At 42.3% G+C, this 20,729-nt stretch overlaps 1 protein-coding gene and 1 pseudogene across 1 annotated transcript in view; one reads left to right on the forward strand and one right to left on the reverse strand.

Annotated features, from left to right (window-relative positions):
• NEBL (nebulette) overlaps positions 1–20,729 on the forward strand; it is a 690,461-nt gene that overhangs the window by 129,825 nt on the left and 539,907 nt on the right. The window contains exon 3 of the mRNA XM_032244129.1: positions 12,966–13,050. Within this exon, the coding sequence (XP_032100020.1) occupies positions 12,966–13,050 (85 nt within the window). The remainder of the gene's footprint in view (positions 1–12,965; positions 13,051–20,729) is intronic.
• LOC116527191 lies at positions 1,967–11,232 on the reverse strand (annotated as a pseudogene).

The following is a 20,729-nucleotide window of genomic DNA, read 5'->3' on the forward strand; positions in this document are numbered from 1 at the left end:
AAATTTTTTTGAACTTTAAAGACCAGATTTATTTGGAGAAAACAAAAAACCCAGAATCCAAAGGATGGGGATTTTACATCTCAAGATATCTCACAGATAATAAGTCTACAGATTACAAATCATATTCATAGAAGATATTTTTGTACACATTTTACATTTATTCAGGAGTGGGACATTAATTAATCCCCGTTTCTGTTTTAACAGGCAGCAAGGTAGGGGAGAGGGAAAAACAGTTTTGGATACAACTATTTGTAAGGAGAGTAGACATGAAGAGGGCAAACCGTAGCTTTTCAATGTCTACAATCAATGTTTTTTTTTAAGATTTTTTTTTTTTCAGTTTTCAGTATCACTTTAAAAGCTCACTTCTTAGCTACTAGCCAATCCACACCAATTATTTAAATTCACTTGGTACACAACTTTGTCCACTGGGTAAATGATATTTATTATGCCCACTGCTGCAGCACGCATAAACCAACACCCTTGCATGGCTGAACAGGACCTAATCTAGGAACAATGGGAGAAGGGCTTGCAAACCAAGATCAGGGTGTCATTTCTCTGCTAATACTGTCTAGAAAGCTGATCCCTACAAAGATCACTTCTCTGCTAATACTGTCTAGCAAGCTGATCCCTGCAAAGATGTACATAAAAGGAGGCAAGTTTAGCTATTGTGTTGTGAGAAAAACCAGAACTTGTTAAATAGTTCTCTCCATTACCATTTATTCTCTCAAGGAAAGCTTAAAAAAAAAAAAAAAAGAAAGAAAAAGGAAAAACAACACATTGGTCTGGCCATCTCATAAATCCAACAAGCATTGGTGTGGTATTTCAGTGGAGAAGGAAACTTGGGGGGAAAAACCCATCAAGGTTGTAAAAAACGCTCCCAATTTAACTGTCCCTGTCCCTATTTTCCACCTTTATTCACGGCCCAAGACCATCTATTATTTTAGAGCACTCTGATCTATAAAAGGGGTCAAAGCATCAGGAGCAGGCAAGGAGTGAGAACCAAAAGGCATCAAGAAACCAATTTGCTTGAGAAAGGCCGCAATTCTTCCTTTCACAGTTCTCCATGGTTGAGAGAGAAAATGCCCAAGAGATTATCTATGTGACTTAGAGACTGCTTTTTGGGAGGTTAAGAGTAGCATGAAGAACTTAAGATGACAACAAGAGTCTAAATTTTTAAAGTTTCAAGGTTTCAACAGAATGTGGATAAATTAGAACTTTAAAAAAGGATGGTGTTTAGAAAGGGTAAAACCAGGACACACCAAGCACTGGGAATTACCATGACTCCCAAGTGCTCCAGAAAATAATCATTCATGTGTTGCTGGAGGTCACACAATTTTCCCCTATTACTTGGTGCAAAATGATTCATCACCTCCCAAAAGCTTCTTTTCAAACCATTTATTTTGTTCCATTTATTTTGGTACGATACAGTCCTATTCTTTATGGCCTATAGACCCACTCCCAACTACCCCCCGGAGGGTAAAAAAATGAAGGAATTCCCCCTAGGCTGGCCCCCAAAACTCAGAATTAAATAGGAGGAGGAGCTGGCAGCCTCCTGGAGACTAAAACAATTTGAGGCTAAATCTACCTTTCCAAGAGTGGAAAATTTATTCAGCTAATGTTTGAGAATTCATATATGCCACAATAAAATAAAAATTAAAAGGTAGAAATCTCACCCATTTCCTTATACATTCCTCCCCTACTGCCCATCCAGATTCCAGACGTTATATCACTGTCATTACCATTTCTGCTAAATGAAGGCCCCTAGGCACTAATCACACTGGCAACTGCATGGTGACATGACACACCACAGCTTTTCCAGTAAAAAGCCATAGTCTCTTTCTCTGTGGCGATATTGGCAATTCTCCAGTGATTTCAATACTTTAAAGGCTGCAGCAGCATGCAAGAGAATTTCTTTCTTTTTTTTTTTTTTTTAAAGGTAAGAAAGGTCTTCAGGAGATGGTGAATTTTATTTTGTTTTGTCTGGATAGAGGTTTGATTTGCTCTCGAATGTTCCAGGATGGAGAGAAACTAGGGAGAAAGCACTGGATATTGAGGTGTGTTCTGGGTAATCTTCTCCCTCGTTTTAATCTTCACCATCAAAGGAGAGAGCAACATACTTGCTTGCAGAACTGAACTTAGAAGCTGGATTTTCCTCAGGTTTCTTTAGCTCAGGTGTAGACCTGGAGTCTTGATTCTTTTTGCCATCTTTCCTATCTGACTCCCTTCAGTTGTCTCTTGGACCACGGCTAGCGTTCCCAGTTTGACCTTTTGGGACACTCATCCCATCTACTTTATTTTCATCTTTCCTTGCTGGTTCTTCCTCAGATAGTTGAGCTGGAGCTGCCTTTCCCCCACCACTTGCAGGGGATTGCTGCTCTATGTCTGAGCTCTGAGATGGAGCGGGAGGGTGAGACCTTCGCTTCACCCAAGCATTTTCCTTTGGTGGAGGGGCTGGCATTACCTTTAGGGACTGATCAGTTTTGGGAGGTTTAGAAATTGGCGAGTGACAATCTTCCTCCTTATTGACTGCTTCGTTTTCTAGAGACTTCTCACTCACTCTCCTTCGTTCATCCTGGTCTGACTGACTTCTGCCGGATGTGACGGAGGCGCCAGTCTGCGATGACTCACTTCCTGTCCTCGACACTTCCGGTTCCTGAGTTTCTTCACACTCGGGTGTCTTTCCCGAGGCCGTTGTTCTAGTTTTGGCTCATCCGGCTGACGCTGCAGCTTCTCTTGTTCCTTCTGTAGCGTTCTTCTACTTCTCTTTCTCTAGCAGCTGTGTCATCGGGCTTTGTTCCTCCAAAGACAGAAGCAGCTCGACTGGACTGGGAGGTACGGGCAGAGGAATCATCTTCCTTCGGAGTACTCCCAGGCTTCAGATTCAGTTTGGGTCTTTGTGTGCGTGTGTGTGTGTGTGTGTGTGTGTGTGTGTGTGTCCTCTTATCATCACACCTACGATCATCCCGAGAGTAATCATCTCTGGAGCTCCACGACCCGTCATCCCGTATTGATCTTCATGACAGTCCCTGCCTCCCTTTTAGTCATCGTCCCTGCGGTACCCACTGCCAAATGCTCTTCTGCCACCGTCTATCCGGGAATCATGGCCTCTAGCATCTCCTCTGCTGCCTGGGTCATCATAGCGATCCCAGCTGCCATATTGATCCATATCCCCGAGTGGCCAGGGCCATCCTGATACCCATCCCGATACCCATCAAGATACTCGTCTAAATCATAATGATCTCGATACTTGTCTCCAAAGTTATCACCTCGTCTAGACAGGTAGTCATCAAAGTTGTCTGTGGCAGGATGAGCTCTCTCCAGTCTGTATCTGTTTTGTCAGAATCCCGGCTTCTGTCACGGCCGAAAGAACGATCGACCCCGCCTTTATTCTGTGCTTTATCAGCCACGTCCACTGGAATTCTCCGGTTGCCTAGAGACTTTCCATTGAGACCCCGGGCACTGAACAGGGAATCCAAGTTCTCAAATTCAGCATAACCAAAACCTTTCAACCTCTCTGGATCGCTAGGTTCACGTGGTAAACGCACTGCACTGATATTTAATCCTCTAAAGAATTCCTTAATTGACTCTTCTGTCACATCATAGGTTAGATTCCCCAGAAAAGCAGCGTAGGGTGGGGATTTGGGAAGACGGCTCCGGTTGATACTGGATTCCCGAGCAGCGGGTGGAGCAGTGAGAAGGACGGAATGGTCATTTAATTGGAGGCACCGTATACACATCGTCAGCATTACTGTGCCAAGTTGTTGAAGCATCTCCTTCCAGGTCATCTGTTTCTTCAGCCCAGCTAACTGGTTTGGAAACATAGATGCTTCCTCCACCAGTCCCCACATCCTCAGCTAGAAAGTCTGCTAGGGAGATAGTCTTCCCCGTTTTATTCTTCTTTTTTGCTGAGGCTGCCTTGCTGGGAGAGGGAAAGCAACGCTTTTATTTTAAAAAGGATTTTGTCTCACATTAGTATAGTTATTTTATAGTGGAATTTAAAAGTATGACAGTATCAATCTTTTAGCTGGCAAGTATTGCTCATTTACATATTTATGATTATTGAATTGTTTCTTCTAACTGTTAAATTTCTATTTGTCCCGTTTATTCTATTCTTTTTCTTCTGCCTTCATTCTTCTTTTTTAAATTATATTGAGTTGGATTGTTGGTTCTTCTAAAAAATTTGATATTTTCCCTTTTGTAGGATTTGAATTTATGTAATCTTATTTCCATTCTTTGTGGTTATGCTTAGAATGTTATTGCATGTGTTTAAACAAAGTCTAAAAATCAGCAATATTCTAGCCTTTCTCATGAAGAATAGAAAGATCTTAGAATACTTTAATTCTCATATACCCTCTCAACTTGTTGTCCAGCATTTTAGCTTTGCCTTAAAAAAATCCTATATGGTAGACATTGTTATTATTCTACACAATGTGTGTGTGTGTGTGTGCCTGTGCACACCTGTATGCACATTTACATTTTATTTGCTTGCCTACCTCCTTTTTTGCATTTTAGCTTTTCCTTCTGGAATTATTTTCTTTCTTCCTGCCATTGTATACTTTATAATAAGTAGCTTCATAGAAGATCTGATGGTGGTAATCTCTCTGAGTCTGTTTATTTTTAAATTTTTATTTATTTATTTTTTTGAGATGGAGTCTTGCTCTGTTGCCCAGGCTGGAGTGCAGTGGTGTGATCTAGGCTCACTGCAACCCCTGCCTCCCAGGTTCAAGCGATTCTCCTGCCTCAGCCTCCCAAGTAGCTGGGATTATAGCTACCATGCCCAGCTAATTTTTGTATTTTTATTAGAGGCAGGGTTTCACCGCATTGGTCAGGCTGGTCTCGAACTCCTGAACTAGGTGATGTCATCTGCCTGCCTCAGCCTCCCAGAGTGCTGGGATTACAAGTGTGAGCCACTGCCTGGCTTATTTCTCATTCTTTGAAGATAATTTTGAATGACATAAAATAATCATTGTTGCTACAAAATGGAGTGGTTCAGACTTGGGAGGAATAATTAAAATTAAATTTAAACCTTCTATCATCTTCCTACATCCCTAACAGTTAGTTATGGTCTTGCTTTTTGGGCAAAATGACTTCCTTGGTTAAAATCAGAAGGTGAAGGATGGTCCCAAGCAAAGGCATTGGTCTCTCTCCTAACTCAGAGAAGAGGAGCTAAAAGCCAGTTTCATAATAATGAGGTCAGAAGTGTCACTTTTTAAATGTCATAAAAGATATGGCCAGGCATGGTGGCTCGTGCCTGCAATCCTAGCATTTTAGAAGGCTGAAGTGGGTGGATTGCTTGAGCCCAGGAGTTTGAGACCAGCCTGGGCAACATGGTGCAACCCTGTCTCTACAAAAAATACAAAAATTAGCCGGGCATGGTGGCAGTTGCCTCTAGTTCCAGCTACTCAGGAGGCTGAGGTGGGAGGATCCCCTGAGCCTGGGCGATCAAGCTGCAGTGATCTGTGACCCTGCCACTGCACTTCGGCCTAGGTGACGGAGCGAGATTCTATCTCAAAAAAAAATTTCTTTTTTTTTTTTTTTAAATAAAGTTGGCTGGGTGTGGTGTCTTACGCCAGTAATCACAGCACTTTGGGAGGCCGAGGTGGGTGTATCATGAGGTCAGGAGTTTGAAACCAGCCTGGCCAATATGGTGAAACCTGTCTCTACTAAAGAATAGAAAAATTAGCCGGGTGTGATGTCCTGCACCTGTAGTCCCAGCTACTTGGGAGGCAGAGGCAGGAGAATCGCTTAAACCCGGGAAGTGGAGATTGCAGTGAGCCAAGATAGTGCCACTGCCCTCCAGCCTGGGCGAGAGAGCAAGACTCACTTTCAAAAAAAAAGTTTTTTTTTTTTTAAATAGATATTATGTTAAAATTGTTAGTATATGTCTTCCTTCAAGAATGAAAGCCTGTTATACACAAATGGGCCTGTGCTGGGGGTCCGCAAGACCATCCTCAGGTTTGATGATTCTCTGGGAGGTTTCACACGGCTCGGGATATAGCCCTGCTTATTCATGTGGCCATGATTTGTTACGGTGAAAAGATACAGAGCAAAATCAGCAAAGGCAAAGTGCATGGCGGCAGGTACGGAGAAAATGAGACGCTTTTTTCCCAGCAGAGCCACACAGGATGCGCTAAACTCCGCCAGCAATGAATCGTGACAACCTGTGTCAAACATTGCCAACCAGTGAAGCTCCTTAGAGACTTAGTGCTCAGGGTTTCTACTTGGGGGGTGGCGGTGAAGAGGGGAGTGGGTGATCATCAAGTTCCAGATACCGATAGAGAAAGCAGGTGTTTAGCTGTTTGTACAAAGAGCTTCAGCACAGCGAACCACTCTTCATGGTTAAAGGTGGTAGAAAAACCGTCCCCAAATTCAAGTTCCCAGGCACCAGAGAAGGGCCATCCTTGTAAGCAGGACTTTCAAATGCTAGCAGGCAGGCTCACCATGTTAACCCATTTTCACACAGAGCTTATAAGGAAATCATCATAGAATAACAAATTCTTTTGACACCTGAATTCTGCTCTCAGATCCTGTAGTTTGAGTCTAACTGTGACAGTGGTCCGGCAAATGGAAAGCCAGAGAGGGTGGACTTAAGAGATCAGGAGGGAGAAGATGGAGATGGAGATGGATGTAATTGACTTAGAATATGGCAGAAGAATAAGGGGCCATGGGGCTGTTTGACTTCACCAGGAGATAGGAATGAAAACAAAAGTTTAGAGATTTGTTAGAGCTAGAAGTCTTAAAATTAGTGGTTGGGTATGTTAGAGATTTATATCTATTAAACAAGGTTTCTTAATCTCAGCACTGTTGTTATTTTGCACAGGATGTCTGTCGGGGAGAGGGCTGTACAGTACAGCATAGGATAGCCGGATTCCTGGCCTCTGCCCGTGAGATGTCAGTAGTATTTCCCCCTCCCTATTCACCCTTGAATGTGACAACCAGAAATGTCTCCAGACGTTGCCTGTTGCCAAATGTCCTCTGAGGACAGTATGAGAACATGGGATTTACAGTAGATAAATCCATGAAGATCTTAGTTTTATATGTCTGAGGACACTAATATCTCACATTTACAGTAGTTTTCCATTTGTAAAACTTTTTCATGTGATTCCAGCAGCAACTTCATGAGAGAACAAGGAATATTTTATTCCCACTATATAGATGAAGGCCGTGAGACACAGAGGTTGAATTACTTGGCAGGAGAGTAGAGATAAAGTGGTAGTAGTTAGTAGCAGTAGTACTAATAGTAATAGTATTAATAATATTATAATTAGTGGTAGACATTTTCTTGAGTACCTACCATAAGCCAGAAATGGTTTCAAATGGCTTACATGTGTGAATTGCAACAAGCCTGAATTGTGGTATTGTTTGGTTCATTTTATAGATGCAAAAGCTTAGGCCAGAGAGGTTAAGAAACCTAACTCAAAGGCACACAGCTGGAAGGTAGACTAGCCAATTACAAACCCAGGCACTTTGACTCCTGTGATCCCATAAGCACTGGATTCTGGATACAAAGTGAGTGTTCCTGAGTTCTCGCTCTCCCCAGTCATGTTCTTTCTCATTCCCTTCTCCGTGGAGGTTGCCATTTGCTTATGTCGCTTCCTGCATTTTGATGAGCTCTGGTTTAGTGATTTGCATATGACTTTTTCTATGTTTTTAACAACTGAATCTTACAGAGATAAAAAATTTGAAGTCATCTTTCTGTGACCTAAGTTTGCTATTTCAGATGCAGTCTTCTATTATCTTGATTCCCTCTCTCTTTATTTTTAATATAGCATTTTATGGAAATCCGGATTTGTTGCAACTGTCAGCTTAGTCTTGATATACACACTTCATCCAACTCTGCATAGCTCATCTAAGAGACTTCTGTTTATGACGCTAAACATTTCAGCATATTCCCCAGATCTCTCAACCAGCTCTGAATGCGTTACATGTCATATTGCCACAATTATGTTTTGTTTTCCAGGGAACTTTTGAATGTGTCAATTCATCCGTTCTTTTCTTTTTTTTTTTTTTAAACTTGTTTCCTGATTCTCTTTGAACATCCATTTCTCATGCCCTGTGTCTTCTTCCTACATTCTTACTCTTGATATGGAGGAAGAAAAAAGTGTTATTCTTCCTCTAGGGCTGGTAAAGAAATCTTCTGCTTTCCTTAAGATTTCTATTCAAGACAATCTTTTAGGAAGGTCTTTCAGAACCATTTAAATGACGTACTTGGAAAGGGACTTGGAACTAATTGTAAGGTGCCGCTGATTCGTGTTAGATGCTTGGCTTCTCTGTTCTGTAATGACACGAGGGACCACTGGTCCCTCAGTTTATTTCTGTATCTGGTTTTCTCTTTCTTTTTTGCTGGAGAGGTGGAGTGGTATGTGAGTGGGAGTTGAGATTATGACTTCAAGAGCAGAATGTTGTTGGATTAGATTAGATGGACATTACTACATGGACATGATGCTGAGAAATTCCAAGTTTGATGAAATTTTCAGATGTGTTGTTTGAAATTAATTAGGTTCTTGCAGATATTATAATTATTATTTTCGATATAAGGCAGTATGAGTTGCCATCTCTGTAAATTACACTTATTTCTTCTGAGTCTTATGGCCTCAACTCATGAGGCCATCCCACTCTCTCTCAATAGTTAAGCGTTCTTTTTTTGAAGATCTTATTTTCTTGAATTTTGCTAGCTCTGAATATAATGTGAATCCCCCAATCCTCAGGTTTTAATTCATTTTAGTATTCATAATCCCTGGTAGTTTCAGGCATAAATTCCTTCTTTCCCTCAGCATTTATTATTTTGGTTACTAATACTAAATTGAACTTTTTCTTTCCTACATCAAAATTTTGGATAATTTCTTCCTGTTGTGCATCTTTAGAGAAAGTTATGCTACATGTAAGATTAACCCACCACTAAAAAGTCATTAAATTTTAGGATTTAAAAAGATAATCGGAAAAAGTACAAAGCATTGTCATCTGTTTGCAGTCTTAGATATCAATGTACATTTGCATAGTATGTTAGTAAGTTTGCAGTTTGGTCATGAGGTTAGCAGAATATTTTTCTAAAAGACAGCAGAAGCTTCTCAATGTTTTGTTTTTTTTTTTTCCCCTCCAGAGTAACCCTTTTTCCTAATAAAACTTTGTTTGATGCTCATACCAAACATATCAAAGTAGTGTTTTATTTATATGCATGCATTTTATAAGTTGAAATCTATCACCCTTTCACACTGTAAAGTCAAATGGTGAGAGCAGTTTGATCATTTTCCTGAAACGATGCTTCAAACTTAGTGGTATGGGCAGCAAGTGAAGTTCATTAGTATCCAAACAGAACTCATTTTTGTCTTGCATGGAGGAAATTTGTGCATAGGGAAGAGGTACAAATTGCATTCTCCTCTAACAGTTCACTTTTCAATCTCAGGATGCTCTTTAATTAGATAATTAGGCAGAATTTTATCATATTCTTTATTATTATTTTTTATTTTTTGAGATGGAGTCTCAGTCTGTCACCCAGGCTGGAGTATAGTGGCATGATTTCGGCTCACTGCAACCTCTGCCTCCTGATTTCCAGTGATTCTTCTACCTCAGGCTCTCAAGAAGTTGGGAATACAGGTGTTCACTACCGTGCCTAGATAATTTTTTGTATTTTTAGTAGTGATGGGCTTTCACCATGTTGGCCAGTCTGGTCTTGAACTCCTGACCTCAAGTGATCCACCTGCCTCATCCTCCCAAGATGCTGGGATTACAGGCATGAGCCACTGCTCCTGGCCTAGAATTTAAAATTAAACCTAAATGGCAGAAGAAGGTTGTTTCCCAAAGCATGCCCCAAAACTGAGCGAACCTGCAAGTCAATATGATCTCTCAACAGGGTAAACTTTCTGTAACACATTTGAGAGTGCATTCTAATTACACTTTTAAAAAAATGGTTAAAATCCGTATGTAAAATTTTCAAAGTAAACATTGTAGAGCCCTGAAAATCTCAGTGGCAACTTTATCCCACAGAATACATTTTGGAAAAATGAAACACAAGAAAACACGCTCAGCTGTTACTATAGCTTTAAAATATAGCAATATGTAGTTGCTACATTTTAAAGTTCAGTACAGTTCAACTTTCCGGGCTGGAAATTGCAGATATTACATAACCCCCCAGAGTTGTCTGTCCAACTTCCTCTGTCTATTGTCTGGAACATGGTTCAGAAGTAACCCCTGGAAGAGTGTGGTCAGCATCGTGTCTGACTTCAGCATAAGGAGAGCAAAAGACCTTACCTGCTAAAACTTACTCACTTGAATCAATAAATCTCGCGTTTACCAACATTTTTAACAAATTTGACTATTTAGAGAAGACTAGGCAGAACCGAGTGCTGTGTGTGAGAAATTTTCTCTTGACCGGGCATCGGTTATACAAGCGAAGTCATCTTGTATGATTTCAATTATTTACCTTTATAAACTTCAAAAGCATGACTTCTTTATATCATGGTCTGATAATATCTATTAAGATGACCCTACATTATCAGGAAAAATATAACTAGGTTTGTATATACTCTGAGAAGACAGGAAAGTAATGTAAAAGTTTTTGAAGGATGTTAATTAAAATAGTTAAGATGAGCCCTGCAGTTATGGGGTTAACTCCAATTACCTGGAACATTGGCTTATATGGGACATTAAATTCCTGAAGAATGCTGGAAAAATGAGACTTGCATGTACATTTTCCTACCATGAATCTGACTCCGGGGGCTACAAAATATTTAATCTTTATTTCAGAAGTGCTAGTGTGCTTTGGATAGGTTTTATCTGCACTGACCAGTGATTACTGCATCAGCCTTCTAATGGGTCGCCAGGGACACGGATGCTGAAAAGAACCTTTTATGGGGAGAGTAGAATTTGAAACAGTGAGAATGTTTGAGAAGCCACAGGAAGAGACACATGTGGATGCCAGAAAGGAGAGGGGCCACAGAGAAAGAAATGGGGAGGATGTTCTTTGAGGAGCAGCTCTGAGCTCTGTGGCTTTTGTGGCTATGGGGTCGCAGCAGCTAACGCTGTCTCCTTAGCACCAGTCGAATATGGGAGCAGTGAGTAGATGCGACAGCAACTCTGAATCAGTGTTTGAGTCTTTACCTGCATACAGGGAGAAAATGCCATCTCCTCACCACCAGGAGGGTCATCTGTGAACATAAGAGGCAGCTGCATATTTGCACAAATGCAATGACACACATTATAGGACACGCTGAAGTTTGGCTGTAGCCAAGGCATGGGCTCTTTGGGTTGTTGTTCTGTTCCTCTCCATTCCTTCATTTCCTCTGTCCACAAGTATTTACTGAGGTCACACTAGGAGACAGACACTGGTAGGTGCTAGTGATATAGGCAGAAATGTGCCCCAGCAAGGGACAAGACAGCCCACCATTGCTGCCACAGAACTTTCATTGTACTGTGAGGCAGAGGCACGCCAATAGGAAAACCCATGAGCGTGTGATTAGTGTTAGAACAGGGGTGGAAAAGTCCATCCAAGGGCCATTCCTGACCCAAACTCAGGAGGCTAGGAGAGCTTCATGGAGAAAGTGACATCTAAGACAAGACCTGAAAAATAAACATAGTTATCTGGAAGTGGGGTGGGAAGAGGGATGGGTTTTCCCGGAAAGGGGAATAGCGTGTCAGGGGAGCAGTGGGAATGAGAAGGGGGAACTCCAGGGACTGAAGCGATGCCTGCAGCAAGGGCATGGAGTGTTCTCAGCGAGAAGTCTGCAGAGGCCTGGCTGTGGGGGCCTTGGAAGACAGGAGGCCAGAATTTGTTCCAAGATCAACGGGAAGCCATTGACAGGTTTTACCCAGGGGAGTGACGTGATCAGAATTGCATTTTAGAACATTTGTTTCGGCACTTCAGATGGGAAGGGCAAGACTGGCCAGTGCTGTAGTCATCTAAATGATAAATGCGACCAACAATTAAAAAATGCAGTCAAGACGGAGACATATACATGTATATACATTTATATAAGTAAATAGTTGAGATATATTTGCAGACAAGATCAATAGATTTGGTGAACAAGTGGTTGGATGTGTGAGGAGTCTAGATTATCCCCAGCTTTCTGACTTGGGCAGTGGGGTACTAATATAATAAATGAAAAACAGGACCCAGGGAGGAACTTGTGTTGGGGGAGGGGCGGGGTGATGAACAGCTGCATTTTGGACTGGTGGAGTTTGTGCTGGGTCTGGAATCTGCAATTGGAAATGCTACTGGATCTGAAACTCAGATTTGGGAGTAGTCAGCTCACAGATAGAGAAGCCCCAAAGCTGCAGGAATGACGCGATCCCCCGTGTAGACAGAGAAGAGAAGAGATCCCACGTGAGGACCTTGAATAGGGGCATGCACAGACTCAGGGGAGCCCACAGGAGACAGGGAAGGAATCACTTGAGGGAGCAGCTGAGTCAGGGGTGTGTGCAAACCTGGGGAGAGGACATTTCAAGATGGAGGGAGGCAGCCCAAGAGGAGGTCTACAAGATACCTGTTGGTTGTATCCACAGGGAGTCATTATAATGGTCAAGAGAAACTTGTAGAAACAGAAGTCAGAAGCCAGTCATAGAGCTGAGGAGTTAGTTGGAGAGGAGTTGGGCAGGGACCGGGAGGTGAGGCCTCTTTGTCAGGAAGTTTGGTTGAAGGATGGATGAGCTGGCACACATGCTGGAAGGGTGTGTGGGGTGGAGGAATGGTGGAGGTTAGGAAAGCCTTGAGCATGCGTGAAGCCGCGATTAGAAAAGAGAAGCCTTGGTTCAGTTGTGGGAGAGAGTGAGGATGTCTGAGTGCCAGAGCCATGAAAATGGGATGAGGTCCAGACTAATGGGAATGATGACAGAGAGAGATGACCTTAGCCAAGCTCAGGTTCCTCTTCCACTGCGGGGTGGGGGGTGGGAATGCGCAAAACAGTGGGTGAGAAAGTGTTGTTTTGTAGCACAATATTTTAATTATGTCCTTTTAACAAATTTCTCCACAGACACTACCCAAAGCAATCCTTCACCACCGTGGCAGATACACCTGAAAATCTTCGCCTGAAGCAGCAAAGTGAATTGCAGAGTCAGGTAACTTCTAGAAGATTTGTTTTGTGCCCTCAGTACTAAAGATTCTTCACAAGGCTGCTCTTCTGAGATTCTTGTCCTTGTTCTGTTCCTGCCAGGCTGGTGTGGAGACTGTACATGGGAGTGTTTGGGAATTCCGGGTGAAAGTGTTGAACACCTGTATTATTCCTGATCTTGAATTTTTCCGATATTCTCAGTTTTGTTATTCATGTTGAACTAGGGCAAGTAAATGAGTTCCGGTCAGAGTCAATGTTTCCCAACAATTTTGACTTATTTGGTCCTAAATATTTAAACACGTTTACAAATAGCGTTTCCACACTGCATATGTGGGGAAAAACAAGGTGTTAACTTGACCCAGTTGCAGTGCGTGTGGGGCTAACACCCCGTCTGTGTATCTCACACCAGCCACGGGCTTTGTTTTCCTCCTGTCACTTTGTTCATATTTCTTTCATATGTCACATTGACAGCATGAACAAAGATGAGAACACCACAATTGGCTCCCGGTCAACCATGTTAGATGGCAACTTGCCTTCAATATGGTGAAACACACCAGTTAAGACTAGGGTTGTGAGTGGCAGGGTTTTCTGCAGGGACACCTGATCTCTTTAGTAAATGTGGGGCGCTCTCTTTCAAAGAAGCTGTCTTTCCTGGCACCCCGTAGGAAGACACAGAGCAAGCCGCTTGTCATCCATTGGCCAGTGGTGAAGTAAGGACGGAAGTGGGGAGAAGGGAGGTGAAGGCAAGGGAGGCTGGGTGGTTGTAAGCCCCCTTTGTCTGTTCATGGGCTGTGGCCTTAGGCCAGTTTCTCTGATGTTTGCACTAATGTGCAGTGAGGCAGTCCATCTTATCTACCTGTCGTGAGGGTGTCTGTAAGTATCAAGACACCCTCAAGGTAGTTAGGTATGAAAGCATTTTAAAAAATGAGAAGCATTTCTGTGACTGTGGAGGCTTGTTACAATGGTGATGATGATGGTCCCTGAGAATTCCTGGCATGTGAAAGGGAAAAGCACAGAATTTGTGAAGGGAAGAGGTGTCTAGCTAACAGGCTTTGAAAATGCCAGTCTGTAGTTCTTTCCTTTTTTTTTAAATTTTGAGACAGAGTTTCACTCTTTTTACCCCGGGCTGGAGTACAGTGGTACGATCTCTGCCTCCCAGGTTCCAGGAATTTTCTGTCTCAACCTCCCAAGTAGCTGGGATTGCAGCTGCCTGCCACCATGCCCAGCTAATTTTTGTATTTTTAGTAGAGATGGGATTTCACCATCTTGGCCATACTAGTCTTGAACTCCTGACCTCGAGATCTACCTGGCTCAGCCTCCCAAAGTGCTGGCATTACAGGTATGAACCACCGCGCCTGGCCTGTAGCTCTTTCTTAATGAGAACAGGCAGCTGTCAGTGGCTTGGGATTGACGCATTTCCTTGATGGTGTATCTAATCACAGGGGAGGTTGTGGTTGCCTGTAGTCTCTTTCTGGGGGACTTGGGATCACTTCTCTGTCCACTTAATTAGAGGAAATAATCTCCAAGTGGTATTTACTGTTTTTTAACAACTCGATGAAGACATGGTTGGGAGCTATTTTGTAGTTTGTGCAAAGTGCTGGTTTTTGTGTACTGGTTTTGGTTCCAAAAATTGGGTGCTGGCCAAAAAGAGACACTATTATGGAGGCCAGTAAGAACACCTCTGCTGATTCACACCCCCAGGGGTACCAGAACTTGGCTCTCTGCAGATCAAGTGTGCCTTTCTTCTCATCAAGTTGGGGTTCATCAGGTAATTCTGGACAAGTACACACTGGAAAATAGAACAAAATCAAGCAATCAGATACTCATTTCCTGCCTTGACACGCTTTGACACTGTGCATAATAATTTATAATTAGTTATTCTTCCCTTCACCAAATTATGGGGTATCTGAGGAAAGAGAACTAACACATACCTGGGAATGACTATATTTAATTTGTTATAAGGACTCAAAAAGAGAAGGATCAGGCTGGGTGCAGTGGCTCACCCCTGTAATCCCAGCATTTTGGGAGGCAGAAGTGGATGGATCACTTGAGGTCAGGAGTTTGCGACCAGCCTGGCCGATATGGTGAAACCTCAGCTCCACTGAAAATATAAAAATTAGCTGGGAGTGGTGGTGGGTGCCTGTAATCCCAGCTACTTGAGAGGCTAAGGCAGAAGAATGGATTGAATTCAGGAGGCAGAGGTTGCAGTGAGCTGAGATGATGCCACTGGATTCTAGCCTGGGCAACAGAGCAAGACTCTATCTCAGGGGAGGTGGGAGGGAAGAGAAAGATTAGTGTGGATTGGACTCGGTAGTGTTTTGTGCTAGACGTGGGATTCGCGTGGAGCCTTGAAGGTTGAGAAGGAATCTGATATAAACACTGTCTCCTCCCTTTCAAAGGCACACCACACCCTTTAGGCTCAGTTAGTCATAGGTGCCTTTAGCAAGTCCCAGGAGCAGACATTTATTGTTTTCCTATCATGTGCCTGACTTTGGAGATGCAAAGAAAAACAAGGTCACTATTTTATGAATGGCTGATTTTATCCTCCCTGATGTGGCCAGCTGCACGCTTCAAAAGGCAGCATATACAAATAATTATAGGCTGGTGGGACAAGAGCTAATGGAGAGATGTACGAAGATCTGTGGGGTTGCCACGCAGCAGTCAGGAGAAGGCATCAAATCTTTTTAAAGATTTTGCTCAAATGTCCTCTCCTCTAGAAGCAAATGTAGGGCTTCATCAGGCAGACAACATGGGGAAATTCAACACAATTCAAGAAACATGTATTGATGACCTACTCTGTGCACTGGGATGTAAAGACATCATCATCATCAACAACATTGCTGTATTCCAGGGACATAATTTTACCTGTATTATTTTATTTAATCACAAACAACTTCAATGATACAGGTGTTTATTATTATCTCTAGATAGAACATTAAACCTTTAGAGAATTAAGAGAATTTGCTCTTGCACAATTAACTGGTATGGAATAGGTCATTGGAACGGGACCTAGATCTGTGAGCCCTTGATGTCCACACTCTTCATCGGTATCATGGTCCCCTTGCTCAGAGAGCACTGAGAAAAGATCTTTAAGCAAATAATTGCAATACAAGGGATGATGCAGTAGATGTAAAGGTAGAATTTGGCATTAAGTAGGAAGAAGTCATTATGATTTTTTTTTTCCTGAGTGAGAGGTGAAAACGCTTCTGTAAGAATATTTCCATTTTTGCAAAAATGTGGATAGATATGTATTCTAATGGTAATATTCAGTAATGACATTGGATTCCATTTTAGCTTATTAAATGATTTAATTCTGCACCAGAGCATTTCCTTAGAGTTTTGATATCTGGAATTCTGAATAGCTCACTAGTTTTGGTGGAAAATTGACTATTAATATTTTATAGGCTTGTTTTGATAATTTGTGATGCTAAATGAGTCACATCTATTCATAGCTCCAAGTTTTCAAATTCTGAAATCTTTTAGAATTGTCTGGTTAAAACCACGTCTCTTCTTTCAGTTCATTAGCTTACCAAATGAGCCCAAAATAAAGAAAATCAAAAACTATTTTCCAATCCAATCTAGAAAGTTATTTATAGTTATCCACTGTTATCTTTTTCTTTAAAAAATTTTCTCCTTTCTTTTTATTTCCTTCCTCTCTCTTCTTGAGAGGGTTATAAACACTGCCAATATTTTTAATCTAAATGCTAAATCCTCTCAAGCTTTTTTGGGATCTATATCAGGTGCCAGATTGTCATAATAAAATTTTATGAAATACTGTGAAGAAGCAAGAAAACCAAGAGTTAGCGCTTTAGAGCATGTGGTTTGCAGGCTTTATCCGGCAACTGGTGAACATCCACTTGGCCAGCCCCTGACTGCAGTAGATATGGACTGCTCTGGACCTTGGCAGTCAAGAGGAAGAGAGGGAGGGAAAACCCTTTTAAGTCACTAGTTTCCTTTTGATCATACATCACAGCATGAACTGCTTCAAAGAAATAGCACAAAGGGTGGTTAGACGCCCCCATGGTCCCACAGTAGCCCATTCAACAAGGAGCAAAAGTAAAACTGCTTCTGGTGGAATCAGCAACGTTATAGTTCACCTTCGGGGCATCGGGCTTTTACTGCTTGTCCTGGGACTGGCTCGTTTCATTTTCTTTAGGAAAGTGAGATCCAAAGCCCTGACTTAGAAACAAAAGTTTTGGAACACAAACTCTTTATAAGTTCGGAGATTCCTAAGCTTAAAATATTCGAGTGAGATGAAAGGCCCCTTAAAAAAAGAAATTTCTGGCTGGGTGCTGTGGCTTATGCCTATAATCCTAGCACTTTGGGAAGCTGAGGTGGCAGGATTGCTTGAGGCTGGGAGTTTGACATCAGCCTGGCACCACAGGGAGACCCCTGTTTCTACAAACATTTTATAGAAACTTAGGGCATGATGGTGCACACCTGTAGTCTCAGCTACTCAGGAGGCTGAGATGGGAGGATACTGTTAAGCCCAGGAGTTGGAGGCTGCAGGTAGCTGTAATCACACCACTGCACTCCAGCAGCCTGACTGACACAGCAAGACTCTAACAAACAAACAAACAAACAAACAAAAAACCCTCAAAAAACAGAAAAGAAATTTTCTTAACTGATTATTTTAATATCATGTGGCAGAAAGCGTTTCCTTTTTCCAGCTGTGTAGCACACTGTTATTGGAAGGGAAGGCATAGATGCTTGGGGTATTCTGAACCAGGGGTCTGCAGACTTCTCTACGCCATCGAAATGGTTCTTCCAGTGAAATTTTTGAGTGGGAGCCGCCATTGAGAAGACAACAACATGGAGCTGTTGTGATTGAAGCAGAGGAGTGGGGCAAACCCCTGCCATCTCCAAAGCCCCCCACCTCTCCTCATCTTCCCGCTCCCAGAGCCTTAGGAAACCTGGGCCTCTGTAGAGCATAGTTTTGAAAAAGCCTGCTTAAAATGAAGACGAAACAACAGCTACTCCCCACTTAGTTGTTTATGTATTTGGCTTAGCTATTTGCAATCATGTTGAAAATAAGAGGGATTTGGGGCTCACTGTGCTCTTAAATGAAGTGTGTGTAATTTACGAGGGCTGGTATGATGAAAGATGGGTAATGATTATGGAGAGAATGCAGATCATTCTGGAACCTTTGAGTCTTCCTTTTGTAATCTATGTTGATTCTTTTTTAATCTTCCAGGTTTCTGCAGAGGCATAAAAACATGATTCATAGGAAGTACAATATATGATAGTAAGGGTGAGAAGGCAGTTTGATTTTTTTATAGGGAACATAATAGTTAAACATCTTCTGAGAGAAATGAAGGCACATATATAGTATAAACCTTTGGAAGCTCAAGAAGGCGGTAATGTAGCTAGTCCTTGGCATGTTTCTGACCTTTCTAATTTTATGTTCCATTTTCAGAGGTTTTCTCTCTCAGTTATCTGTCATCTGACCATCCAGTAAGGTGGACCTTACTGACAAATAATTGCCTAAAGCGGAACTCCCACTTTCTCAGGTGGGAGTTGCATCTTGAAGCATGTCTGCTGAAGTCTGACTTCCTTCAAAGCAATGAATCCCTGACTGGGAAACTCCATCGACTGTCCAAAGACAATTGGAGAGCTATTTTGGATAGCATTGTCCATAAGTTTCAAATCCCACTCTGTGTGATTGCCCAATCCTAAACTTGACCTAAATGGTATTTGCCACTGAGCAACAATTGTGTGTCAGATTCTGTGCTGGATATTGGATAACCTGCAGTGAGTGAAACCAAATGAGGCCCTTACTGTCAGGGACTTTATGGTCTAGTGGGAGAGAGAGTGGGCCAGGCAGGGTGGTTCACTCCTGTAATCAAGTAAGGATCACTTGAACCCAGGAATTAAAGGTTATAGTGTGCTACGATCACATCACTGCACTCCAGCCTGGGTGACAGAGCGAGACCCTGTCTCTAAAATAATAATAATAATAATAATAATAATAAATAGGAAAAATTACAACTACAGCAAGACCTTCAGAGAGAATGGAGTGTATTTTAAGTATGTTTTAAGGCACTTTTGGGAAGTTGGAGGCCTGCATACCTTTCTGCAACAGATGCGTAATAAAATCTTAGAGCAGTCTGCTGTATCCTCCCATTTCCAAATGTATATCCATTACCCCCCGTCCCCCGTTTTTTAATCCTAGGGGACTCTGCTCTTCATTGGGTTCTTTTTCTTTCTCCCAGGCTGGAATGCAGTGGCACAATCTCAGCTCACTGAAATCTCCCCCTCCCGGGTTCCAGCGATTTTACTCCTCAGCCTCCAGAGTAGCTGGGATTACAGGCATGCACCACCACGCCTGGCTAATTTTTGTATTTTTAGTAGAGAAGGGGTTTCACCATGGTGGCCAGGCTGGTCCCGAACTTCTGACCTCAAATGATCCACACCCCCCTTGGCCTTCCAAAGCGCTAGGATTACAGGCATGAGCCACCACATCTGGTCCTCTTGTTATGTCTTATCTCACTGGACAACTTCAGAGTTCTAAACACAAAGCCTGTTGCTCCAGACAGTTTTTGTTGGTAATTCTTGGGTTCTGCTGATCTTGGACAAGAAGCCTTTTATGCTTGCCTTCTAATTTTCTCTTTTTTGATTTTCTACCATTTGATGCTGTCTTCTGATCCATGATGATGCTTCTTGTTTCTCCGAGTAAGCACTTTCTCATGTATGTAATGGTAAAAGTTAACTGGGAGAAACTTCAGCTTGTTTCTTTTAAGGGTTTTGAGGCAATGTAAATGAGGAGAGATTATGTTTCACATATAGGAATTGGGGAATGTGAATAAGAACTTCAAAGGGGACATATGAATTCACTGGATGTGGTACATTTCCTTCAGGGAGCATAGCACGCTAAGCAGATGTTAACTCTAACCTTTGTGATTTCTCTCAGCCTCACATAAGTCAGATTGCCCCCACCCTCATGTTACTGCTGGATACAATGATGTAAGAGACAAACATGTCAGTAGTGGGAGACAGGAAAATAGCCAACATGTTTTGATTTTTGTGTCACCACTGGGTTTTTGAGCCTTTAATCACAGGGACCGGGTATCCTACTCTCACCCCTCCTGAAATGACCTGTATCCTTTCCATCTGTTTCCCAAGGCCTGGAAAGTTGGTCCTTTGATTCCCTCCTGGCTTACCCTACCTCCCTTTCCATCATTCACGGAGCTCATGGTGGAGGCGTGAGTGCTGTACTTTGGGCGGGCAGACTCTAGGCTATTTGTTATGGGTAAGTGGGTCAGAGTCTGGTAACTGGTCCTTGAATTAGGCACTTGAATATATAGCCTATCTATCAAGGAGAATGTTTTCAAAGTATTAAATCAAGCTTGTGGCTGTATTCTCTATGCTTTGGTAGGTTGAAGTGGAAGGATCACTTGAGGCCAGGAGTTCAAGAGCAGCCAAGGCAACATAGGGAGACCATTGTCTTTGCCAAATAATTTAATAAATAAAAATAAATAAGCTAGGCATGGTGGCTCATGCTTGTAACCTCAGCTACTTAGGAGGCTGAGGCAGAAGGATCACTTGAGGTCAGGGGTTCAAGGATGCGGTGAGCTATGATCATACCACTGCATTCCAGCCTGGGTAAGAGATTGAGACCCTGTCTCTACAATTAAAAAATAATATGTGTGTGTGTGTGTGTGTGTGTGTGTGTGTGTGTGTGTGTGT

Source organism: Sapajus apella, unplaced genomic scaffold (genome assembly GCF_009761245.1).
Source record: "Sapajus apella isolate SASKATOON/1434 unplaced genomic scaffold, GSC_monkey_1.0 scaffold53, whole genome shotgun sequence".
In the NCBI taxonomy this organism is placed as follows: Eukaryota; Metazoa; Chordata; class Mammalia; order Primates; family Cebidae; genus Sapajus; species Sapajus apella.